General features: G+C 32.7%; 1 protein-coding gene across 2 annotated transcripts; it reads right to left on the bottom strand.

Moving 5' to 3' along the window:
- Nucleotides 1–51: 51 nt before the first annotated feature.
- On the bottom strand, nt 52–17,003 carry LOC129953310 (ceramide glucosyltransferase). Of its 2 annotated transcripts, none has more exons than XM_056066389.1 (7): nt 16,879–17,003; nt 16,032–16,277; nt 7,949–8,090; nt 1,956–2,160; nt 1,773–1,885; nt 464–919; nt 52–395 (listed from the first exon to the last, which is right to left on the bottom strand). In XM_056066389.1, exons 2-7 carry the CDS (start codon nt 16,127–16,129, stop codon nt 183–185), a joined length of 1,227 nt encoding a protein of 408 aa, XP_055922364.1. In that variant the 5' UTR covers nt 16,130–16,277; nt 16,879–17,003; the 3' UTR covers nt 52–182. The 2 variants fall into 2 exon arrangements, with proteins under 2 accessions (XP_055922364.1, XP_055922363.1); XM_056066388.1 differs by having other exon boundaries at nt 16,368–16,961.
- Between the last annotated feature and the right edge of the window lie 3,955 nt (nt 17,004–20,958).

Consider the following 20,958-nt stretch of genomic DNA (forward strand, 5'->3'; position numbering starts at 1 on the left):
TAATCAAACCTAAGATACTGACGAATATGTAAGAAAAAAATGAATTACTCATTCAGTCAATCAATTCAGAATCACACTCCCATACATTTTATTTTATAAAACTTAACAATTTTTAGTTTAATTTAAATCTCTAGTTATATATACTCGTTTAATAAAAAAAATGTTCTTTCTGTCATTTAGTGCTACGAAATGTTATTTAGAAATCCAATACTACTAGAGCAACTACTGCTAAGAGGCAACTCCTTGGCAATGCCTCCCCATTCGAGTTTATAAATACGAGTTCTCCATCGTATCGCCGGGTTCCACAAGGCTTGTAGAAATAGATAGGGTCCACTGATCTCCCGAAATAACCAACCGATCACAAATTCGAATTTGTGAAAGGGTAACGACCCGTTCTAAAAACAGAAACCAAAAAATTAAGCTTGAGACATAGTGCCGACAAAAATAGTGGGTTATTTCTTACCTGAACAACAGACAATAGTATATAGTCGGAAAGGAACCACGTTAAAATGTGTACAAGGTAAAAAACTAATGAATCATAATTGAAAAGCACATTTACAGACCAGGAAGCAAAGGCTCCTACTACCATGCACTCGGATAGTGGCTCTAGCAGTATTGTGGTTGGAACCATTGCAACACGTAGTTTTGCCCATCGTGTCAGACGTGCTTGGAAATTGCTTATATCACAAATACCGCTATTTTGCCATGCTGGCTGGTTACTTATCCGCATTTTCCATCCATGATCGGTAAAACATTTCGCAATAAAAAAATCTTCGGCTAGGTAACATCCAAACTTTTGTAGACCCCCAACTTGATCCATGACATTCTTGCGAAACAAACACGACATACCTGTGTGACAATTTATGCCAAGCATGTCGGCACTCAGGTAGATGCGCGCTTGTACCGTTCCAAAATATATCTAAAAAGATAAAATGTATCTATTATAAAATAAAATACTTCAAAGATAAAAATATTTAAATTTAAACAAATGTTCGTTATTGCTGTTTGCAATTTCGCTAGGAATGCACCAAAAGTATTAACATTTAGCTGTAAGATAACAATGGTGGCCTACAATGGTGTAACGCGCAAGTATTGAATAAACAAATTGTTTAATTTTCACATAACTTTTGAACAAATCCGCAAAGCTTTGATATTTTCAAATGTTGCGATATTCTGTAAAAGGTTAAAACTTTTGGGCGGCGAGTAATGAGTCTCTTCTATTTTATTTCTGAGAGTATTCTTTTAATTCTTTAACTCTATCTTTCAAATCATTACAAATTCTTCACATGACAAAAATATGACTAGCAGAATCAACGTTTTATTTAGGTATGAAGTGTAATGTTAATTAAACTAACAGGACAAATTTTCATAGCGTTGTTAATTTCTTGATATACATAAAATACTTTTTGGTAAATTTCCCACTTAGTACAGTCATATACTTCATGAAATTCTTTCTTTTCTTGTGATAATTGTAAAATAATTTTTTGTATTTTATAGAATACAAAACTGCAAAAGAAACACGACTTTCTTATATGCTTTGCAATATACAATCATCTAGATATCAGGCAAAGTTATGTATATACATTCTGGAAGTACAATATCTAGTATACAAAAAAAATGTCTGATCCGCGAGTGACATAATATATTTAAGATCTGAATTATTCCGAATTGAACTTAGGCAAGAAAATACTATTCTTAATTTGGAGATAAGATGCTGGAACTATTCACAGATAAATGAAGACATAAATTTATTAAATATTTAAAATATGTACTTTTTCAAATGTTGCTGCAAATCCATCACGGTCGCAGGTAAATGGCATTTGATGAACAAGTCCTGTTTTCTCTGTCATGTTTTGAACCATATCCAGAAGGGTATCATTTTTCACTAAAAAAAAGAAGAAAGACATCGAATATTTTAGTTTGAAAGTATTCAATTTATATAAAACAAAACCTACTTTTTATACCGCTATCTGAAATCATGATGAACTCATGTTTAGCTGCTGCATAACCTGGAAACATGTTATTTATTTTTGGATTAACGCCAACTTTGGAACCCCCAATAAAAAGATTAGCTTCTACCGATGGATATTTGGTCATTAAACGTTCAACAATAAGCACAACTGGATCGCATTTTTCTTCAACACAGAATAGAAGCTCATACTATGAAAAGTGAAATTATATAGATGCCATTAGTCAAAAGCATTAAAATTTAAAGCTGACATAGAAAAAATTATAATTTAATGAACATTAATAAATAAAAATAAATAAATTAGGCGGTGCAACAGTCCGTACAGAGCCAGGGCGTAGTGACTTACAACTCTCAACCATTGCTGTGCGCGAGTATAACTGCAGGGATGGAGGGGATCTACAGTTTATATGCCAAACCGAACAGCTTATTTGGAAAAAAAAACACTTCCCATGACAAGAAATACTCTTGTACCACATTTGTGGAGCATTCTCATATATCTTACATTTGACATTTCCCTAAAGAAATAAAGCGAACGATTTTGTCGCATGAAATTGCTCTTTTATCCCAAGACACTACTTCCAAAACGTACTTCAATTTTAAAAATTTACCCATAAATCAAATCAATTAAATGCCATTTAATTGCTGAAAGAACCTCAGTTTATTATTTTTTTTTTGTTTCGCTATAAGAAGCGATTTATCTGGTCCCGTGCTTTGAGTTATACTAAGGATCTAGCACTCCAGGTTGGGAGCAGTGCCGTCGGGGTCTTCCTGGCCACATAAAAAAAACTTTAGTTGCGAAGCACCAATAAGCCTCGGATACGAACGGATTTACTGTTGACAACCCCCGCAAACGAAATAAGGACAACGAACTTCGGATCTATACATTGAATGTCCTTTAACAGACCACGTGCAGCCGAGCTCTTCGAACAGAAGAGGAATACCAGCTTCTAAGATGGAAAAAAGAGAGCATGAGAAGCGCGCCATCGAGGAGATAGAGGTATGTCACAACAGGAATAAGGTTCGTAAATTTTACCGAAATTTAAATCACCTCCCAAGGGTACCAGCCACGAACCAAAGCCTGTAAGGACGATCAGGCGAACATTGTTGTAGAACCGCAGTCTATGTTGAGAATATGGAAAGACCACTTCTCCAAATTATATAACCGCGATGACGAACCGAATTCCTCTGTAAGGGAGATATTCTTGTTTTGGCATCCCTTTCAAACTTATCCATTTGTGCAGAATGACGATGGAGAATGCACGCTGGTCTATCAAGGTCGGAGAAGATGTCACCGATGCATTTGATGTTAAGAAACGTTTTATACAAGGCGATGCACTGTCATTCGACTTCTTCAACATCGTTCCGGAAAAAATTGTGCAAAACTCAACCGTGAACACTAGATGCACAATCTTCCAAAGGTCCACTCAATTATTCGGCTACGCAAATGATATTGACATAATTGGAAGATCAAAGCGTGGTGTCAGTGGAGCGTTTTTGAGCATTGCGAGGTAATTGAGGACTTTGTCAACCTAGCACCGCTATAAACGGAGACAACGACAAGCGCTGAAATCAAACGAAGAATAACTCTTGTATATCGCTATTTCTTTGAACTTAGAAGGCAATTCGTCACTGGAGCATCTAAAATCACTATCTATAAGACACTCATCATCCCGGGTCTCATTTATGGAGCTGAGGCCTGGACCCTGGCAAAGAAATATGAGAGCGTCTTAGGGTGCTCGAGAGAAAAATTCTTCGGGTGATTTTTGGTCCCGTCTGCATAGATGGTGAATGGAAAAGATATAATGACGAACTGTACGAGCTGTTCAGTAACACTGACCTAGTTAACAGAATTAAAGTCCAACGATTTAGATATCTAGGTCATGTAGAGCGAATGGACATCAACGCTCCAGCCCGAACTCTTTAAATGCAATCCCGAGGGACGGCACAGTAGAGGAAGACCGCAACTCAAATGGCGCACGCAGGTGAATAAAGACTTCAACCAACTTAGCGTGTGAAACTGGAGACAGCTAGCTAGGGACCGAGACGCATTTTGGTTGATGCCCAGGTCCACTACGGACTGTGCGCCACCCTCAGTCAATAAGTAAGAAAGAAATACAAAAATATTTGTTGTTGAAAGAAGCCAAATGGAGACAACAAATTTAGAGAAAATTGAAACAAAAAATATCGGTTCGAATTTTCGATATTTGACCACAAACTTTGTACGGGGACTATTGTCATTTTTTGTCTTAAAAAATTAACGCCTAACGGCATCGGCTTAAAACCTTAGTTTCCAAATTTAAAGTTAATCGACGCAATGATTTGGGCTGCAGGGGCGAGGACAGACAGACGGACGGATTCGGGGGATCCACTTTTTTCCAACCATCGTAATGTCCTGTTTGAAATTACATTACTCGACGTTTGTCCCTAGAATCTAAATAAAATATTTTTATTTTTTTGGTTAACACAACATATATCACGAACCAATAACGCTAATATTATTAATACAAAAAGTCGATCACCGTTCTTTTTATAAATAAAAAAAACTTTACAAAATAACTATCACCCCAAATATTTTACGAACAAAAACTGATTTTATCTACAAAATAATTGTATACAACGAAAAATAATGTTTTGGACATGATTTTATTTTCTTAGAAAAACACAATCTGTATTTTTAATAAAAGAAACAACAACTTTCACGAAATGCTACTAAATTGGTAAAAAATGGGTTTCGACGAAATCTCGTTTAAAAAATTGATTTTGAAATCAAAACATTTGCTAAACCGGTAATCGGACTCATACACCCATTTAAGTTTTCGTGTTATTTCTCCTCTGATTTTATGAAATTCATATGAAAAAACATAGTAGTTGATTTTATGTATGCGTGAAAACACGTCAATGTTAACAAATGGGTTTTGGAGGGTCATACGCACGAAGGATTTATATAGTGTTTTTGATGGTAACTGTGATCCTGTGATGCTTTATATTTTTATATTATTCATTTTGTTATTCTTATCTTAGAGCTTGAACTGTGCAAACGTGCCCAAACAATAATAACTGCATTTTATAATAAATAGTCACGTATTCTTTCTTTAAAAGCGGGTGCACAATTTCGCCAATACGAGATTTTATAGATTCATGTTTTTTACCGTTGATTTACATGTACCCAAGTCTATTTGAGTATTTTTTTTTTGAACCAAGTAGAGTAGAGTTAAATTCTTCAAAAACTCATATCTTGAAATAAAGTTTAAGATTTGGAATGAAAAAAGGATAATTCATCACTAATTTTTAAGGATATTTACCTACAGCTTAAAAAAAGAACCTAAATCCGAATATCTTATTTTATGCAGAATGGAGAAGGATATTTAAGCTTATGTTTTATATTTAGGAAATATACCCTTCTACATATTTTCCACACACTATACTATACACACTATTTAATTTAAATTTTTAAATGATATCCTGTTGACATTTACAGTTCAATTGCAACCAAAATAAGCAAAATGTGTGCCAAATTTATTGTCAAATGGCATTAAAGAAGATTATTAAGTTTATTTTTAATAAAAATATTAATGGCTTAAAGATTAAGTGAATTTTCAAACCATTTTCAATTATTGGAGAATAAAACTCCAGCGCTATATGACTCGGATTGATCCAATAAATATTCTGAAATAGGACGAAATCACATAAAATCACACTCCGCTTCAACCGAATACGTGCAAACATTTTCCAAAATGCATTTTACTTTTTTCCCAAATATTGAGAGTTTTTGTGTCATCTGTCGAGCTAACCATTACATTAAGATGGTAAGAAAAAATTAAAAAAATAAATATCTAAATAAAACTGCTAGTCACATTTTTTGTGTACAATTCTTACAGATAAAACATAAAGAGATGTAAAAAGAACTGTTAACAGCAGCTCGAAGACAACGAATTTTAAGGTGTTAATCTGATTATTGTGATACTGTTGCAAAATTAAAACAAAAAACTGGCGTGAACGCCAAGTCTCTCAATAGTTTAAGAGTTATTAAAATTTGAGCCATCTCAAACGAATTAAACTTAAGAAAAAACCGCTAGTTGAAAAACAACGAAAAGTTGTGCTATTAGAGTTTTTCAAAATCCAAATCATCTGGAAAGAGAATGGTATCAAGTGGTTTTTTTCAGACGATAAATAAAAAAGGTTTTAAAAGCTTCATCACAACTGTGAAGAAGGTTTTGTTATATTAAACGCGTCCGATATTATGGAACAGTGCGAATTCAGTTGAAGCATAGAGTAAAAATGTTCGGGACTATCTTCCAAAAGCTTAAGGGTGAGATTACAAAAACAAGAAAGGGCCAAACACACAAAATATTTTCAATGAGATATTATATTTGTACTAAGAACCAACCATATCAAGTAAGAAGTAAGTCTTTGTCGACATTCAAGTCAAACGATAAGCTACCACCAGTCCGATGTCCAAAATGCAGCGTCAACATTAGGAAGTCAAGTAGTGGGTACCATGCCCACGCTTTGGATATCCGACGAAACATAAGGGAAAATGTGCCGAAACCATCAGCAATTTTCAATCGTAAGCGAATTGCCGTGTGTTGTTTATTTTTTCTTTAAAGAACTGTGTTTGAAACGTAAGTATGCTGTTGTATTTAGCTATTGTAAAGATAGGGCATCGCTGATAGACAACGACAAATATCTAGTGTCCATACTCCAGTCTGGAGTCTGAACATATCTATTTCTATCCGTCGTTCGTAAAGTGGGTGAATATTCTTATAGTCATATCAGGTGTTATCATGTCGTGTCGCATGTGTTCCTGCGTAATCTCTGCAGAAAAGTATATCGCATCATACCTGAACAGTGGGTTACGATTTCTTTCCACGCTATGTAGCTGGTCTATGCACAGGAATCTATCTTAACTGCGTATAGTGCTAAGTTAACATGGAATGTGCGTTGTATTTTGTATTTTATTTGTATTTTATTTATTTCAAAAATCGGTTGAAAGGTAGGATATGAAGGTTATAAAGTGTTGTAAGCCTTCACATTAATTTCAGAATTTAAATAGAAATTATATAAATCATATTTATATAAAGGAAAAAAAATTTAGCATCTATTTGCATATTTATATAAAGAAAAGGAAATTAAACATCAATTATTTGCCAAATAGTTGAAAAGTAAAAATTTAAATCTACTTATGCTTCTTATTCTTCGCATAGCGATGGGCAGAGAGTTCCAAAGGCGTACAATATGAATACAAAATTGACGCTCAGTATTTAGAAAATTGTATCGGGGTAATATAAAAGCAAAGGACCTTGTTGAATGAGGGAAATTCAGCATAAAGATGAATTAAAAAATGTTTAGCAACTTGTGGTAACTCATTTATGTAAAGTGAAAAGAGGATCGGTCCAAGGATAGATCCCTGTGGCACTCCACTCAAAACATTGAAAAATGTGGACGAGTATCCATTGGCCACCACGCATTGTTGCCTTCCGCTGAGATACGAAACAACAAGCTTACAGGACTCTAGAGAAAACCCAAAGTTATAAAAAAAAATATAAATCTCACAACTTATATTACTGATTAAATGTAGGTTTATTTATTTTCAGGTTTTTTTTCACAACCAGAAATTTAATCGGGGATCTTTTTATATATTAAATACATAACAAATGGTAGTCATTTTTTTTTGACGAAAAGGCGTTTTGGAGGTAAGAACATTCCCACATAAATGAATTATGTGGTTTATTAACCACTTGATGCTTTAAAGACAACATTGCTAACTTTTCTAAAATTTGAATGTTACTGAGCTGCAAGTTACTTTGACAATTTTAAATTTTGAAAAGATGCTGGACCTGATGACATAACTCCTTTTCAAATAAGAGTGCAAATACTTTTACTCATACTCATTTAGAAATACATTTTCTTATTTTTTTAATATTATATCGTATATATCGTTTTTATAGACATTCAAATTTTTAGCAGCGAGATACTTACAAGTGGATAGTCCATAGTGAAAAAAGTTTCTAAATTGTGTTCCAAGTTTGGATCAGTGCCCATTAATGGCTTAAGAATGGAAACACCCGGAAGCGGTTTTTCTGGAGGATAGTTGCAGGATTTCCTTTGGAATTTGTATTTTCTGAAATATAAATTAAATAACTTTTAATAATGTCATTACATACAAAATAAAAACTATGTATTTTTAATCTTGTTATGAAGAGGGGAGTATTTCAGGGTAATTTTTCGTATGGTTGAAATCCGTAAAATTTTTGCTTGCGATATATAGGAAATTTTATTGACAGAGATATAGCACATCTAACGGAACAAACATTGAAACAATTTTTTTTTCATGGTAAATGTTTTTTTAATGTTTTATTGTTGTTTTATGTTGGCAGCAATTGAAACAACATCTACAAATTTAAATTAGCACGTTATCACCTACGGGTTTTTGTTGTTGACTTTTTTTGTCTTTTACAGCTAAGTAAGGTATGGCGCAGTTATTTTGTTTGTCATACATTTTCATAAGTTATGCAAAAAAACTTGTTCACAGTTTAATGGGTCGATGATACGAAGATAAACCGCTTTGGACATCGGCCTAGAGATCAAGCATACAATCCAAAGTATACTTTGATGACAGCCAAAAACGGAGGAGCCTGCCTGATGTTTTGTGAAGCTTTTTTCTTCTTGGCGTGGGTCCGTTGGTAAGAATAAATGGTACGATGGATAAATTTTCTATTTTTGAACATATTAAGCAACAATATTGAGCCATTTGCATCTGAGTCAATGCGAGTTAATTGGAATTTTATGCATGATAATTACCCAAAACATGCAGCAAATATCGTGAAGAAGTGGCGAACCAATGAATCTATCAACGTTTTGAATTAGTTGGCGCAAAGTCCAGAAATTAACCCTATAGAAAATCTATGGAAAGATGTTATGGTAAAGAACCGGCATCAAAAATTCAGTTAACATTTGGATTGAAATTTAAGAAGCGTGGAATTCCATTCCCCAGAGTAAGTTGATGGAAAGTTCAAGCTTACGAAAACTTTCCATATTGATAAGATACTCGGGAGTCGGAATATAATTATTTAACGGGAGCGAAATGTAAGCTCTTTAAGGAGGATAACATACAAATCAAGATTTTCAGGGGCATGCTTTATATGAAATTTTTATAAGTCTTGTTCTCTTGTTTCGAAGCATTTTAAACTCTTTCGTACACCATTGATGACATAAACTGCGATATGTTTAAGGGACCGATGTCTTTTATACAGGGTCCGGCAAAAAGATATCTCATATTTTAAAAGGCAATGACATACATATAAACAATTTAACAGAAAAAATTTATTGAATTTTTTAAATTAAATACTATGCCATTTTACATTAAATAATAATTACTTAGTTTTAAACATTACCATTTTATCTATAAATAGCTTTAAATATAAACGTCTAAGAATATGGGAGGTTTTTTGCCGGAACCTGTACAGGTTTTCAATATAAAACTGCTAAAGCAATTCCTCGGAAGAACAGAACCCGTGAAAAAACTTATAGGTAGCGCAGGCAACGATTGAAACCAAGGCTTCTGAAATGTTAGTCATACATATTAATCATCACGCCACGGGTACCTTAAGAAAGAGAGAATAAGAAACGAGACATCATCAAGCGCTGATATAACGATAGAATTTTCGCGAACTGACACTTCTTTGTGTACGTGAGCTTAAAACTTATAAAATAAAGATACAAGAAATATGAAAAAATGTTGAATCCTATTGGCGGTGGTTCCCCTTAAAGGTTATTAAATATGTTGTAATGATGAATTTAATTTTCAGATATGTTACAGATAATTCATTAAATAAAAACGACAGTGTGGCACGAACTTGCTTAAAGTTCAGTTAATTAGTTCTTGAGAAAACATAAGAACAATATAAAGGTTCTGTGGGAGGAATCTTAAGAAAAGAGAGCAAAGAAAAAAATTGAGAAAGTTTATAAAAAATCTATCGGTTTAATTTTAATAAAAACCCTCATGCGAATCGGCTCAAAACCTAAATTTCCAAGTTTTAACTCAACTGTCCCAATGGTTTGTTCAGTAGGGGCGAGGATAGACAAACGGACGGAATTGGGATATTTACTTTTTTTCGACTAGTGTCTACTATCGTAATGTCATGTTTGATGAAGATCTAGAGTTCGACCTTTTTTACGAATGCAAGACATATACATATTTCCTATATGTCGAAAGTATAAAAAAGATCTACTCAGAATATATGACCCTTTCATTAAAAAATATTAACAAAATTTGAAAAATATATTCCTATACATATTCAAATTTAAAAAAGTAGTTTATTGAGTATATTTGATAACGTATAAATAACTGCTCATTTATATTAACGTGTAACAAAAATTTGGCTTCGTTATACCTCATACCTAAGAAGTTTTATCGAGCAGCACACTTTATCTTGCTTATCTTCATTATAAACCAAATTCCGTGTTTTACTATGGAAAAACAATTGCCAATTGAAAACGACTATCTCTCAGATTGCAGTTTTTTCGGAAATTAATGTTATACCAAAAATCAGGGAAGGAATCTTGACATAATATTTGAGGCTCACTCCCATCGTCTATCAACATTGAATCGCTTTCATTCTCAATTTTCTCTTACTAAAGCCTCACAATCCACGAAGAATCAGATTGCATTTATTACACTTCCACAGACCAAAATTCACCAAATTGAATAAACTTTAATGTCAACTCCATATAGTAGATCTGAATTTGTCCCCCTATCTCGTAAGAACAACTTCTCATCTCCTTCTTGGTAAAACATAAAAATTGTGCAAATTTAGGAACAGACGTATCAAACTTTGGAAAATCTACTTTTCGTTAACGTCTTTCTATGACTCTATATGTGGGTTTTTAAATGATTGGTCTCAAACTTCGTTCACGTAAGTTTAAAAAAGGGATTTAACTATTGATAAAATAAATTTAAGATAATTTCAGTCGTAAACAGACAATTATTAATGGAAGACAAAATATTTTTAGCAATTGTTAGTCGGTTTTCTAACAAATTTTTGTCTAATATTAGGACAAAATCAGCCAACCGCATAAACTGTCAATTTTCACATTAAAGAAAGTTGGCAATTGTCACCTAATTGGATGAGAGTTCTACCAATATTGAAAGATCTTCCATCAGCTGTGTGAAGTCAGAACACCGTACTCAAATTGTTTCAACCGTGTATGTCCTATTCGTGTGTCCACCATTTGTTCAGGTTTGTCCACCCCTTAGAGAAAACTAATCAAGCTCCTTTTATTTAAAGGAACTTACCCAATATTAATAATGACGATCATGTCCGTCAAGTAACTATTACTACTTTAAAATTTTAGGAAACTATCAGTTTGATTAAAAAAAGTTCACTCTTTAATAAAACACTGCCACCTAAACTATGTTAGAAATTTGAAATTATTTTGTTTTTATAAAATTTTTGTAATACATTTTTAAAAGTAAAAAAAAAAAACAATTACATTTCGGGACCCACTTTTTCGACTTCTCTACCATCTTAATGTCATGATTAAAATATCGAGATCGAAAAAAACTTGACATATAGTTCCTATTTATATGTCGCAAGTAAAAACTGAAACAAAATATTTGTCACCGTAACCAAAAATGATATTACTCGAAAATAATTGTATGCATCAAAAAATAAGATTTTCGATATCCAGTAAAATTTTAGGAAAAATTAAAGTAATTTTTTTTAGAACAGAATCAAAACACGACTCGAATATTCTATATAAGTTACAAATCTAATAAAAAAAGGATCAAATATTTCTATATAAATTTTATCTAAACATTAGATCGTTTAGTCCCTGCCATTGTAATTATATTTTAATTATCTTGTTAATAAATAATAATAATAACAAAAAAATGTTTTTTTTTTTTAACATTTAGAAAAAGTTTTAGATAAACCATCGTCAGTTTTTTTTGTGTAACAAATAGAATCTACAAAAGCTAGCAAACAATAAAGATAAAAATTGATGTTCGATTCGAATGGTCTTGAAAACAAAAGAAGGTATTGACTTCAAAATCATTTCGTTTTACACAAAATATTATTACCCGTGTTTTGTTGGGAAATCTATCCATAGTAACGTAGGATTTTACACGAATAACAAAAACAATATCCATAGTGAGAATAACACCGATAAAAGTTAGAGTAGAATCTCACTATGGATAGGTTTTTGACATTTATACGAGCCTCGAATGGATCTTATGTGAGATTTCGTTCTCAAATGTTGATACGATTGATATTGCATTTGTATCTCGATGGCTATGTTCGTTGAGTTGTTCTGCATTAAGAATCATGTGTGTTTTCCACGAATCTATTACTGTTGATATTATTTAGTTTTGTTAGTTTAATTGGACTAACTGGTCTTATTTTGCATGAAAAAACAATAGAAAAGATATTTATGTTTTGCTATGTTTCCAAAAAAGGTTTATATCAGTTTAGAATAGATAAATCTCAACTCGATTCAGGTATATAAAGAATTGAGGCGAGCTTCAAGCTCGCTTCAACACCACATGTTAATGTAGTAGTCTACGAACAAACCCCCTTTTTGAAGTTTTTATTATTATTTTGATAGATCTGCTTTCAGTTGTATCAATTTTTAAATACAAACATCTGGCCACTGCGGATCCTTTTTGTTGGGAATTTCTCACTTTACTACATATGAAATGCGAACAAAACGCAAGTATTGTTAAACAAGTAGATTTTTTTTATCAAATAAAAACTTAAAAAAAAAATATACTAAAAATTGGATTTCAACTGAAGTATCTTAGGAACAAAAACAGAATTATTTTATCATATGCAAAATATTATTGTCAACTAACAGGTAGTTTTTATAAAAATCCAATTGACTTCTTTTTTATGAGACCAGATAATATTGACTCCAAATTAAAATTGCAAGCTTATATTATATCAACGAGCCTAGCAGCGGATACTTTTGGCTCAATTTATCAACTTATTATATAATTTTAATATAATTATGCTTGCGTAAGTCATTAAATTTTAAAGAATTACATAGATTGATTTGCTATTAAATAAGTTATTGATTATGGGTTGCAATACAGAGCAGTGTTCAAAATTTGGGTGAGGTCCAATCTGGTATTACAGGACGCATAAAGAGGTGGAGTATTTTTATTAAGGAGGTGCTGAGAATAGGCTGATGTGTGTCTTATTCTTACAAAGTTAGAGATTTTGCATTTGGAGATGTTTGTCGCGTAAACGGGGAAGATTTTATCTGTGTTGACTTTCTTGTAGTGATGGCAATATAAGCTCCATTGGTGTTTTATGTTGATTTTTGATGTTTTTTGTATATTTTTTAGCAAATCTTATTTGTTGTGGGTATTGAAACAGAATACTGGTGGTCGAATTAGGTGCAATATCAGCAAACTCATTTGCCCGATTCCTCACATGTCCAGGGGTCCACATTAACTTTATATTATTTGGCGATTTAATGAGTTGTATCTGATTTCAGTAACGATTTCAGTGTTGTTGTTGGGGTTTTGTATGGCGTGAATAACAGACATGCTATCGGAACATTTTATAATGGCAAATACTTCTGCGGAGAAAATTAAGGCGAATTCGGGGAGATGACCAATGCTGGCTAGGGATCCATTTTCATGTGTCACAGCGAATGATGTGTTTTCTGTTGACTTCAAACCATCAGTAAAGATGAAATTCCACCCAAACGAACTATGTAGTTTTGTCTTCCATTTCCAGGGCATTAGAGGTGTCTCTAATATGCCATCTTTTTCTGGCCATCCCTATATTTTCTTGGTCGTTTTCACTATCTGTGTCACTATCGCTGAACCATAATTCTATTTCACTCATTTTAAGCAAATAAATATTCAAATTTAATAATATTCGATTTAATAAAACACAGAACAAACAAATTACTATTTCAAGAACAAACCCAATAAAGAACTGTAAAATCTGAAATATTCACAATAAAGACAATATATTTCTGAGTTGATTCACAATAGCGCATTGGTCCACAATACCAAACTTGAAAACCAATCGAAGCAATCAAAACTCTTCGATTTGATTAATGATCGACAGCGACAATCGGGGCCTATATCTCTTCTCTTCTCAATGCTGGGTAGTCCTGCTTCTGGATATTCGTTATGGATGTAGTAAGGAACGCGTTGATACTTCTTGCTGAGTCCTGGTAAACAGGTTGTATTTTTTTTTAAATTGTTTTAGGACAGTGTCCATATATATACAACCCATAGTCAATTTTGCTTAAAATTAATTGTTTTTAATTTGACATTAACTTTTATAATTGTATTTTAAGCAAATAAAATATGTTGTTTTTTTGTTTATCCTATCGAGTTTTTAAAATATGCCGCTTTTAAAATGTTAAAATTAATTAATACAGACTCTTTAAGGCTTAGTTTCGAAACCAGACTTTAATTTTGACTATTTGCTCAAGTTTTAAAAATACCGATTTTCAACATTATTTTTATATTTTTAATATATATTTCAAAAAAATTAATAGAATTGTATAAACAATAGATTCATTATAGAACAAAACGTACTTTTAAACCGTTTTGCCTCCCCTGTTGAAAAACATTTTTTCATGAATGGCTGGCTAAGCGTTTCTTTCAGATTTTTGTAAGACAGGTAAAATCCAACAACTTCTAAAGATTTTGCAATTTTTAAGGGAAATAATAAAAAAAGCCTCAAAAAGCCTTATGCATATAGCATGCAAATATTATAAAAATTAATCCGTTTGCATACGCCAAAGGAAAAAATAGGTCTTATTTGCAGACAAAATATAGGTCTTGGAGTTCATCCTTGGTTTGAAGGTATGCTAAAAAAATATAGGATATATTATGAATTGTTCAATAACTTTTGAATTAAGGGAGGACAAACAACGGTTTTTGGTGGCAATCTTCGAGGGCGGATGGACAAATGATGCTGTAAGTTGATTTTTGAGGGTTTTACACAACTTTGAATTTTTACAAAGGTTAACATTTTTGTTTATTTGCTGGATAGCCATAATGTCTCGATAGAGAGTTCCTAAAGAAAAATAAATGGTTTATAACTATTTTCCTGGGGGTGCACAACCGATTTTATTAGATGAACAAACGGTGGATAAAGGAATGAGACATACCAAATTATAACATTTTCAGTTCAGGGTTCTAACTTCACACATCTATAGCTCTTAGAAAGATCAAGAACCTAGTAACTTTACAACATTCAATTATTCCTTTATGCAAGAAATTCGTAACTGTGAATCCGTAGCACTTTCCATGACAATTGCTCACACAAGGTAGAAACCGTTAGGTGTGTCATATGACACATAATTTTGTTCAACACAAATGGAATGTGTACTGCTTTTTGAAGGTGAATCACTTCACCAATCAATATTAAAATCACCAATGATAGAGATTTCGTTAATCACGTTATCAGCAACTCTATATAGCCTATTTAAACCACTATTAATGACCTTTTGCCAAATCTTTGCAGTGAATTCAACAGTTCTATATTTATTTAGGATCCTTTCTATTTTTTTAAATTTGAAATTAATCAACACCTTGGAAGCTTAGAAATAAAAGCCAATCGGCCTTACTACAAAAAAAGTGCCTCTAATTTTGAATTTTGTGGCAATATTTTGTTTGCTGCCATTCCTAGTACGAATGTTTACCGACTGTGCATGAGATAAGGCGGAATATTTAAAGAATTACAAAACTTTTTTATAGTGAAGCATGATCTTTTGCACCCTATAACAGCAGTTTTTGTTTGGATGTTATAAAAAGATCAAGTATTTCTTAAAAGATGCTTACAAAACATTCCAAAAGAAGTGATTTATCTTAAATTTAGACAAAACTATAACCAAACCAATTGAAGAATTGAAATAAGTTCCATTTCTATGTCCAACTAGTATAATTAACACCGCCAACTAGGGCTTTCAAAAAAAAAATAAACAAATAAGAATACAAATTAAGTTATATTATGAACGACAACTTAATTCTGGAATACAAAATATTAAATACGAATAAACAAACCAAATGATGAAAAAAAATTGCACTTACCCATAAGTAATGGCTAATATATGAATACACCAAGTTCCGCACCAAAATACAAAAAAGAAAAATGCAAAACCATAAAGTGTAGTAATAATTGGTGACATCTTTTGTTATATATTCCCTTTGAGTTTAGTTTTAGGTTCACTGGGTAAGCGGGTTCCTTTATATCTGAGTTAAAATGTATTTTCTAATTCAAATTTCATGTTTTGTTTACGATTTATGTTTCATTTACATAAAGATCCGCAATCAAATCTATTAAAAAAAAAATTAACAAAAGAATTACATGCGGCATTTGAAGAAAGCATGGAACACACGGGTGATTACGATAACAATGATATTAACCAGCGATTTTGATAAAAAAGCGGCAACCATTAGCTTGGCTCACAAGACCCGATTCTCTTTTTATATGATATAAGAATCAGGAAGATATAAAGCTGATATTAGGAAGAGCTATCTTATCTGGCACATATTGGGTCTGATAAGATTTTTTTCACTCCCAGCTTTCATTAGTTTATGTACACTTTTTGATGGAATTATGACACTGACCATTATGCCAAGGTACAAATTAGTTTACTGTATCACAGATATAAAATCATTGTTGAAAGATTTCCTTTCTTTATTTTATACTTTTTTATAAACACTTTGTTCAACTGTTTGTCACAATGGCTCAAGAATATAAATTGGGTTTTTTATTTTTTCTTCGTACCCGAAGTGTCACAATACACAACACAATTTTTAGTAGGCAATGCGATCACACATCATATATTACAGAAAAAAATAACGCGTATCGAAGGTTAAGGATAAAATAAATCTTCAAGTTCTATACAAGTCAAATATCTGTGTAAAGATATACCTTACAAAACAAACAATCCAAAAAAGATTTTTTTATTGTTAAGCGTACTCAATGGAGTATGAAAATGGAATATTGCACCCACGAATAGTGTAGACCAAAAACACTTTAACACAAAGATAAAACACCTCGCCTGTCATATCAGTTTGACAGCAAGCTTTGGAGAACTCAATCAAATGGGGTAAGCATCTTGCACAGAAGCTACGCCCCAAAAACACTCGCTACGAACTGCGAACTGTGGATCTGGAGGTTCGCATATTTTAACTTTTCTTTCACATTAGCTTTATTTCTATTCGCAACGAGCGACGAATTGTGAATTTAAAGTTCCCCTTTTCAACAAACAAAACAAAAGTGGTATAATTTTGAGGTTAAGTTGAGCGCGAACAATTTATTATTTGCAGTGTGGATGGTATGTGGAACGCGAATAGAGTTTGACAGTGACAGTTCGTTACAACCACACTGCGGTTCGTTACTACCAAATTGTTTGTACAAAATTGTCTAGCTTTAGACAACAAAATGCAAATTTTATTACCATAACATACAAAAGTGTCAATTGGTTTCTTATAATTTAAATATGTTTTTGTTTAAATTTGACTGTTCGTCCATTCGTTCATACATTGTTCGTAGTCACGGTCAAGGCCCTTTAGATCCGTCAAACATAAAAATGTCCCTTGTTTTTGCAAAGTAATAGATTTTTTTTATATAAGATATAAAATCTATACATCTGGGTTCTTCGGCAGATCACCCCTCTTTGCATTAATACAATGTTTATATGTCAGCTTAATTTTATTTGACTCTGTAAAGGAGGTTGAAAATATACATTCCAAAAAAGAAGCAAGTGGGCCTTCCTAATAACCAAGCACTAATGTTGACAACAGAAAAGTAAAAGTCAATATAAAGTTAGCAGCTTAAACATACAAATGTCAAACCCCAAGCTACTTAAGTAGTATTCACATGAGCGCGACCAACGAACGACGAATGAATTACAAAATGTGGCTTTATATGCGTTTGAAAACATATTTCCACACAATTTTTTAACAAAACGATAGCAATATAGTTTCTATTTGATTTATGATGCCTGCTTTTACTTTTCAATATCATATATCAATAAATTTAATAAAACAAATTTATTCGTTAGAAAAAAAATTGAAGTTGATACGAACTGTCAAACTTTTTTCGGGTTCCACAATATCCACACTCACAACGAATAAAATAATCGCGCGTACTTAACCTAAAAAAAATCATTCTTGTCTTGGTTCATTAGCGACGAATTAAAAACTCTCATGTGTTTTTAATAATCTGAAATACTCGCTCATTTTTTTACCACACCACAATACATTCCCCATGTAGAACATGTGGAACGAACTGTTTAAGCACTATTCACATGAGCACGACCAACGACCATCGAATGAACGAATATTTGTCAAATTTGACATTTCTTTCACATGAGAGTTTTTAATTCGTCGCGAATGAAGCTGAGTGAGTGAGTGTGGATAATGTAGAACGCGAATAAAGTTTGACAGTTCGTATCAACAACAATTTTTTTCGTGATAAATAAAGTTATTAATACATGGTATTGCAAAAGTAAAAGTATGGATCATAAATCAAATAGAAACTATTTTGTTATCGTTTTGTTAGGAATTTGTCTGAAAATATGTCTTTAAACGCATATATAAACTCACATTTTGTAAGTCATTCGTAGTTCGTTGGTCGCACTCATGTGAATGCTGCTTATGTTGGAAACTGGACTGCAGCCACTCTTTGTGCGAAAATTTTGAATGCAGATTGATTATGTGCTCAAAATCATGAATATGGAAAATTACCGGTTAACGAAGATAGTGGCACGTCAAACTATTTGAGGGAGGTCAGTATGGTATGCAAAATGGATGAAACTTGCTAGGGACAGTTACACGGACCTTAACATAGATAACTTTCAATCCATGGAAAGAATCATTGTACCACCTAATTGCAAAAGTGGATGATATGTTATGGGGAATATACCTTAATGAAGCAACTGGGTCTCTCCACAGAGCAATTAACAGTCAACTCAAAAACAATTTGGTGGCAAAATTGTTATTGTAGAGGAGATTTCGATGATGGTAGAGGTGCGTAGTGAACTCTAACATTTTAACTTCATTCCACATATGGAGAATTTACCAATATTATGCTCCTTATGTAATCTACAAAGTGAAAGAAGACGTATTTCACTTCATGGGTAAATGTCCAATTCTTCTTGAATGAAAATGAAATTGTATCATTATTGAACGAAGGCAACGTTAAAAAACTGTATATGTACTGCAAACTGGTCCTTAAATATAGGGAAAGAATTGTTAATAAGAGTTTTTGAAGATAATATTTAATTTCAATAATAAACTACAAAAAAAAATAAATCATGTAACTAATTTGTTAATTTCTATATTATATTTCATAAAAAATAAGTTTCCAATTTATGTTTTGTCAACTAGGCAGACGGCAGAATGCCTTGCTTTTTTGATTTTTGTAAACAATGCAAATTATTTAAGACGAGCAATAAAAATCTATCTAATCTAAAATCTTAAAAAAATCTACAAATGTCAAAAATCTGCCTAGCATAAAGTCAAAAGTAAAATTGCATCCATTTGCACTTCAACTTCGCAGAGCAGATGTGTTTTTGTGTCCGACGGCTAATAAAGGAAAGAGTAAAGGTTCTTTTTACACTCGTTGGGTGTCTTCGGCTACGAAGAATTGAAATCCTCGTTAGTCGAGGCATTTGGCAGACAGGTCTATAAAGCTATGGAAAATCGAAAAATACGTGCGGGAGAAACATGCGTCAAATTTGTCATCACTATGAGAGCGATTGCGTCAAAAGTCGATGTTCATGAAGCTCAGTTGATTTTATTCATCATTGACGGATTCAATGACGACAGCCCAAACATTGCTATTATAAACGATTGCAGATCACATAAAGAAATTCTGTCACGACTGGATCGATATGAGCAGAAGAGATTTTCCAACCCGCAGTCCAAAACAACCTTCGCTGTCACCGCCAATACCAGTAAGTCAAAGGCTCCAGTCACTTTTCGATGTAATTTGTTATAATTGCAGCAAATTTGGGCACAACAAAAGCAATTGCCCCAAACCAACAAGACCAGCCAATGAGTGTTTCAATTGCAATGGGGTTGGCCACTTGCATTACAACTGCCCAAAATCCCAACAACAGCACCAAATGATTTTCGCCGCCGTCACCGAATCCTGAAAAGGAAGATGATTGTATCAATGCTATGCAAATGGTAAGTGTTGCTTTTGAAATTGAATACATTGAAATTATTACATCTCACAATAATCATAAACAATTTTGCTTGTTTTTGCTTCGCATTTATTAAAAACCTTACCTGAAAATAGAATAATAACTTGGTCTGACTTGTGTGAAAACTGAAAGAGTAATGGCTGAAACACAAACATGCTTCAGTTTTGACTTCGTCTGCGTTTTATTGGGCCTGCTTTGAGGTTGCTTTGAATGACACTTCCAATTTGACATTTCTAAAATGGCACTTCTGTCACTAGCAGCTGTTTTTTTTCGAAATAAAAAAAATATGAGTTTGGGTTTCAGTCATTATGTGTGATAGTGACGCTATAGATATGGAGTGTCAGACTCGCGTTCAAAAAATTAAAGATCCTAACCAGCAGAATGTCACATGCTGATATAATCTTTAATCGGTTCTTTTAAATCTCAAGAAGTGTCTAGTATCCGGATACTAAAGTAGTATTCACATGAGCGCGACCAACGAACGACGAATGAATTACAAAATGTGAGTTTATATACGTTTGACGACATATTTCCACACAAATTTTTTACAAAACGATAGCAATATAGTTTCTATTTCATTTATGATGCATACTTTTACTTTTCATTATAATGTATTAATAAATTTAAGCAAACAAATTTATTCGTCGCGAAAAAAATTATAGTTGATACGAACTGTCAAACTTTATTCGCGTTCCACATTATCCACACTCGCAACGAATAAAATAATCGCGCGTACTTAACCACTTAACCTAAAAAATCATTTTTGTTTTGGTTTCGGTGGTGAATGATGTTCGGCT

Source organism: Eupeodes corollae, chromosome X (assembly GCF_945859685.1).
Source record: "Eupeodes corollae chromosome X, idEupCoro1.1, whole genome shotgun sequence".
NCBI lineage: Eukaryota > Metazoa > Arthropoda > Insecta > Diptera > Syrphidae > Eupeodes > Eupeodes corollae.

Coding starts and splice junctions, on each gene's coding strand:
- LOC129953310 (XM_056066389.1), bottom strand. CDS start 16,129: ATGTCACCAATTATTACTACACTTTATGGTTTTGCATTTTTCTTTTTT. Junction 920..1,772: donor TTGCAGCAACATTTGAAAAA/GTACATATTTTA, acceptor TTATCTTTTTAG/ATATATTTTGGAACGGTACA. Junction 396..463: donor TACTATTGTCTGTTGTTCAG/GTAAGAAATAAC, acceptor TTCTGTTTTTAG/AACGGGTCGTTACCCTTTCA.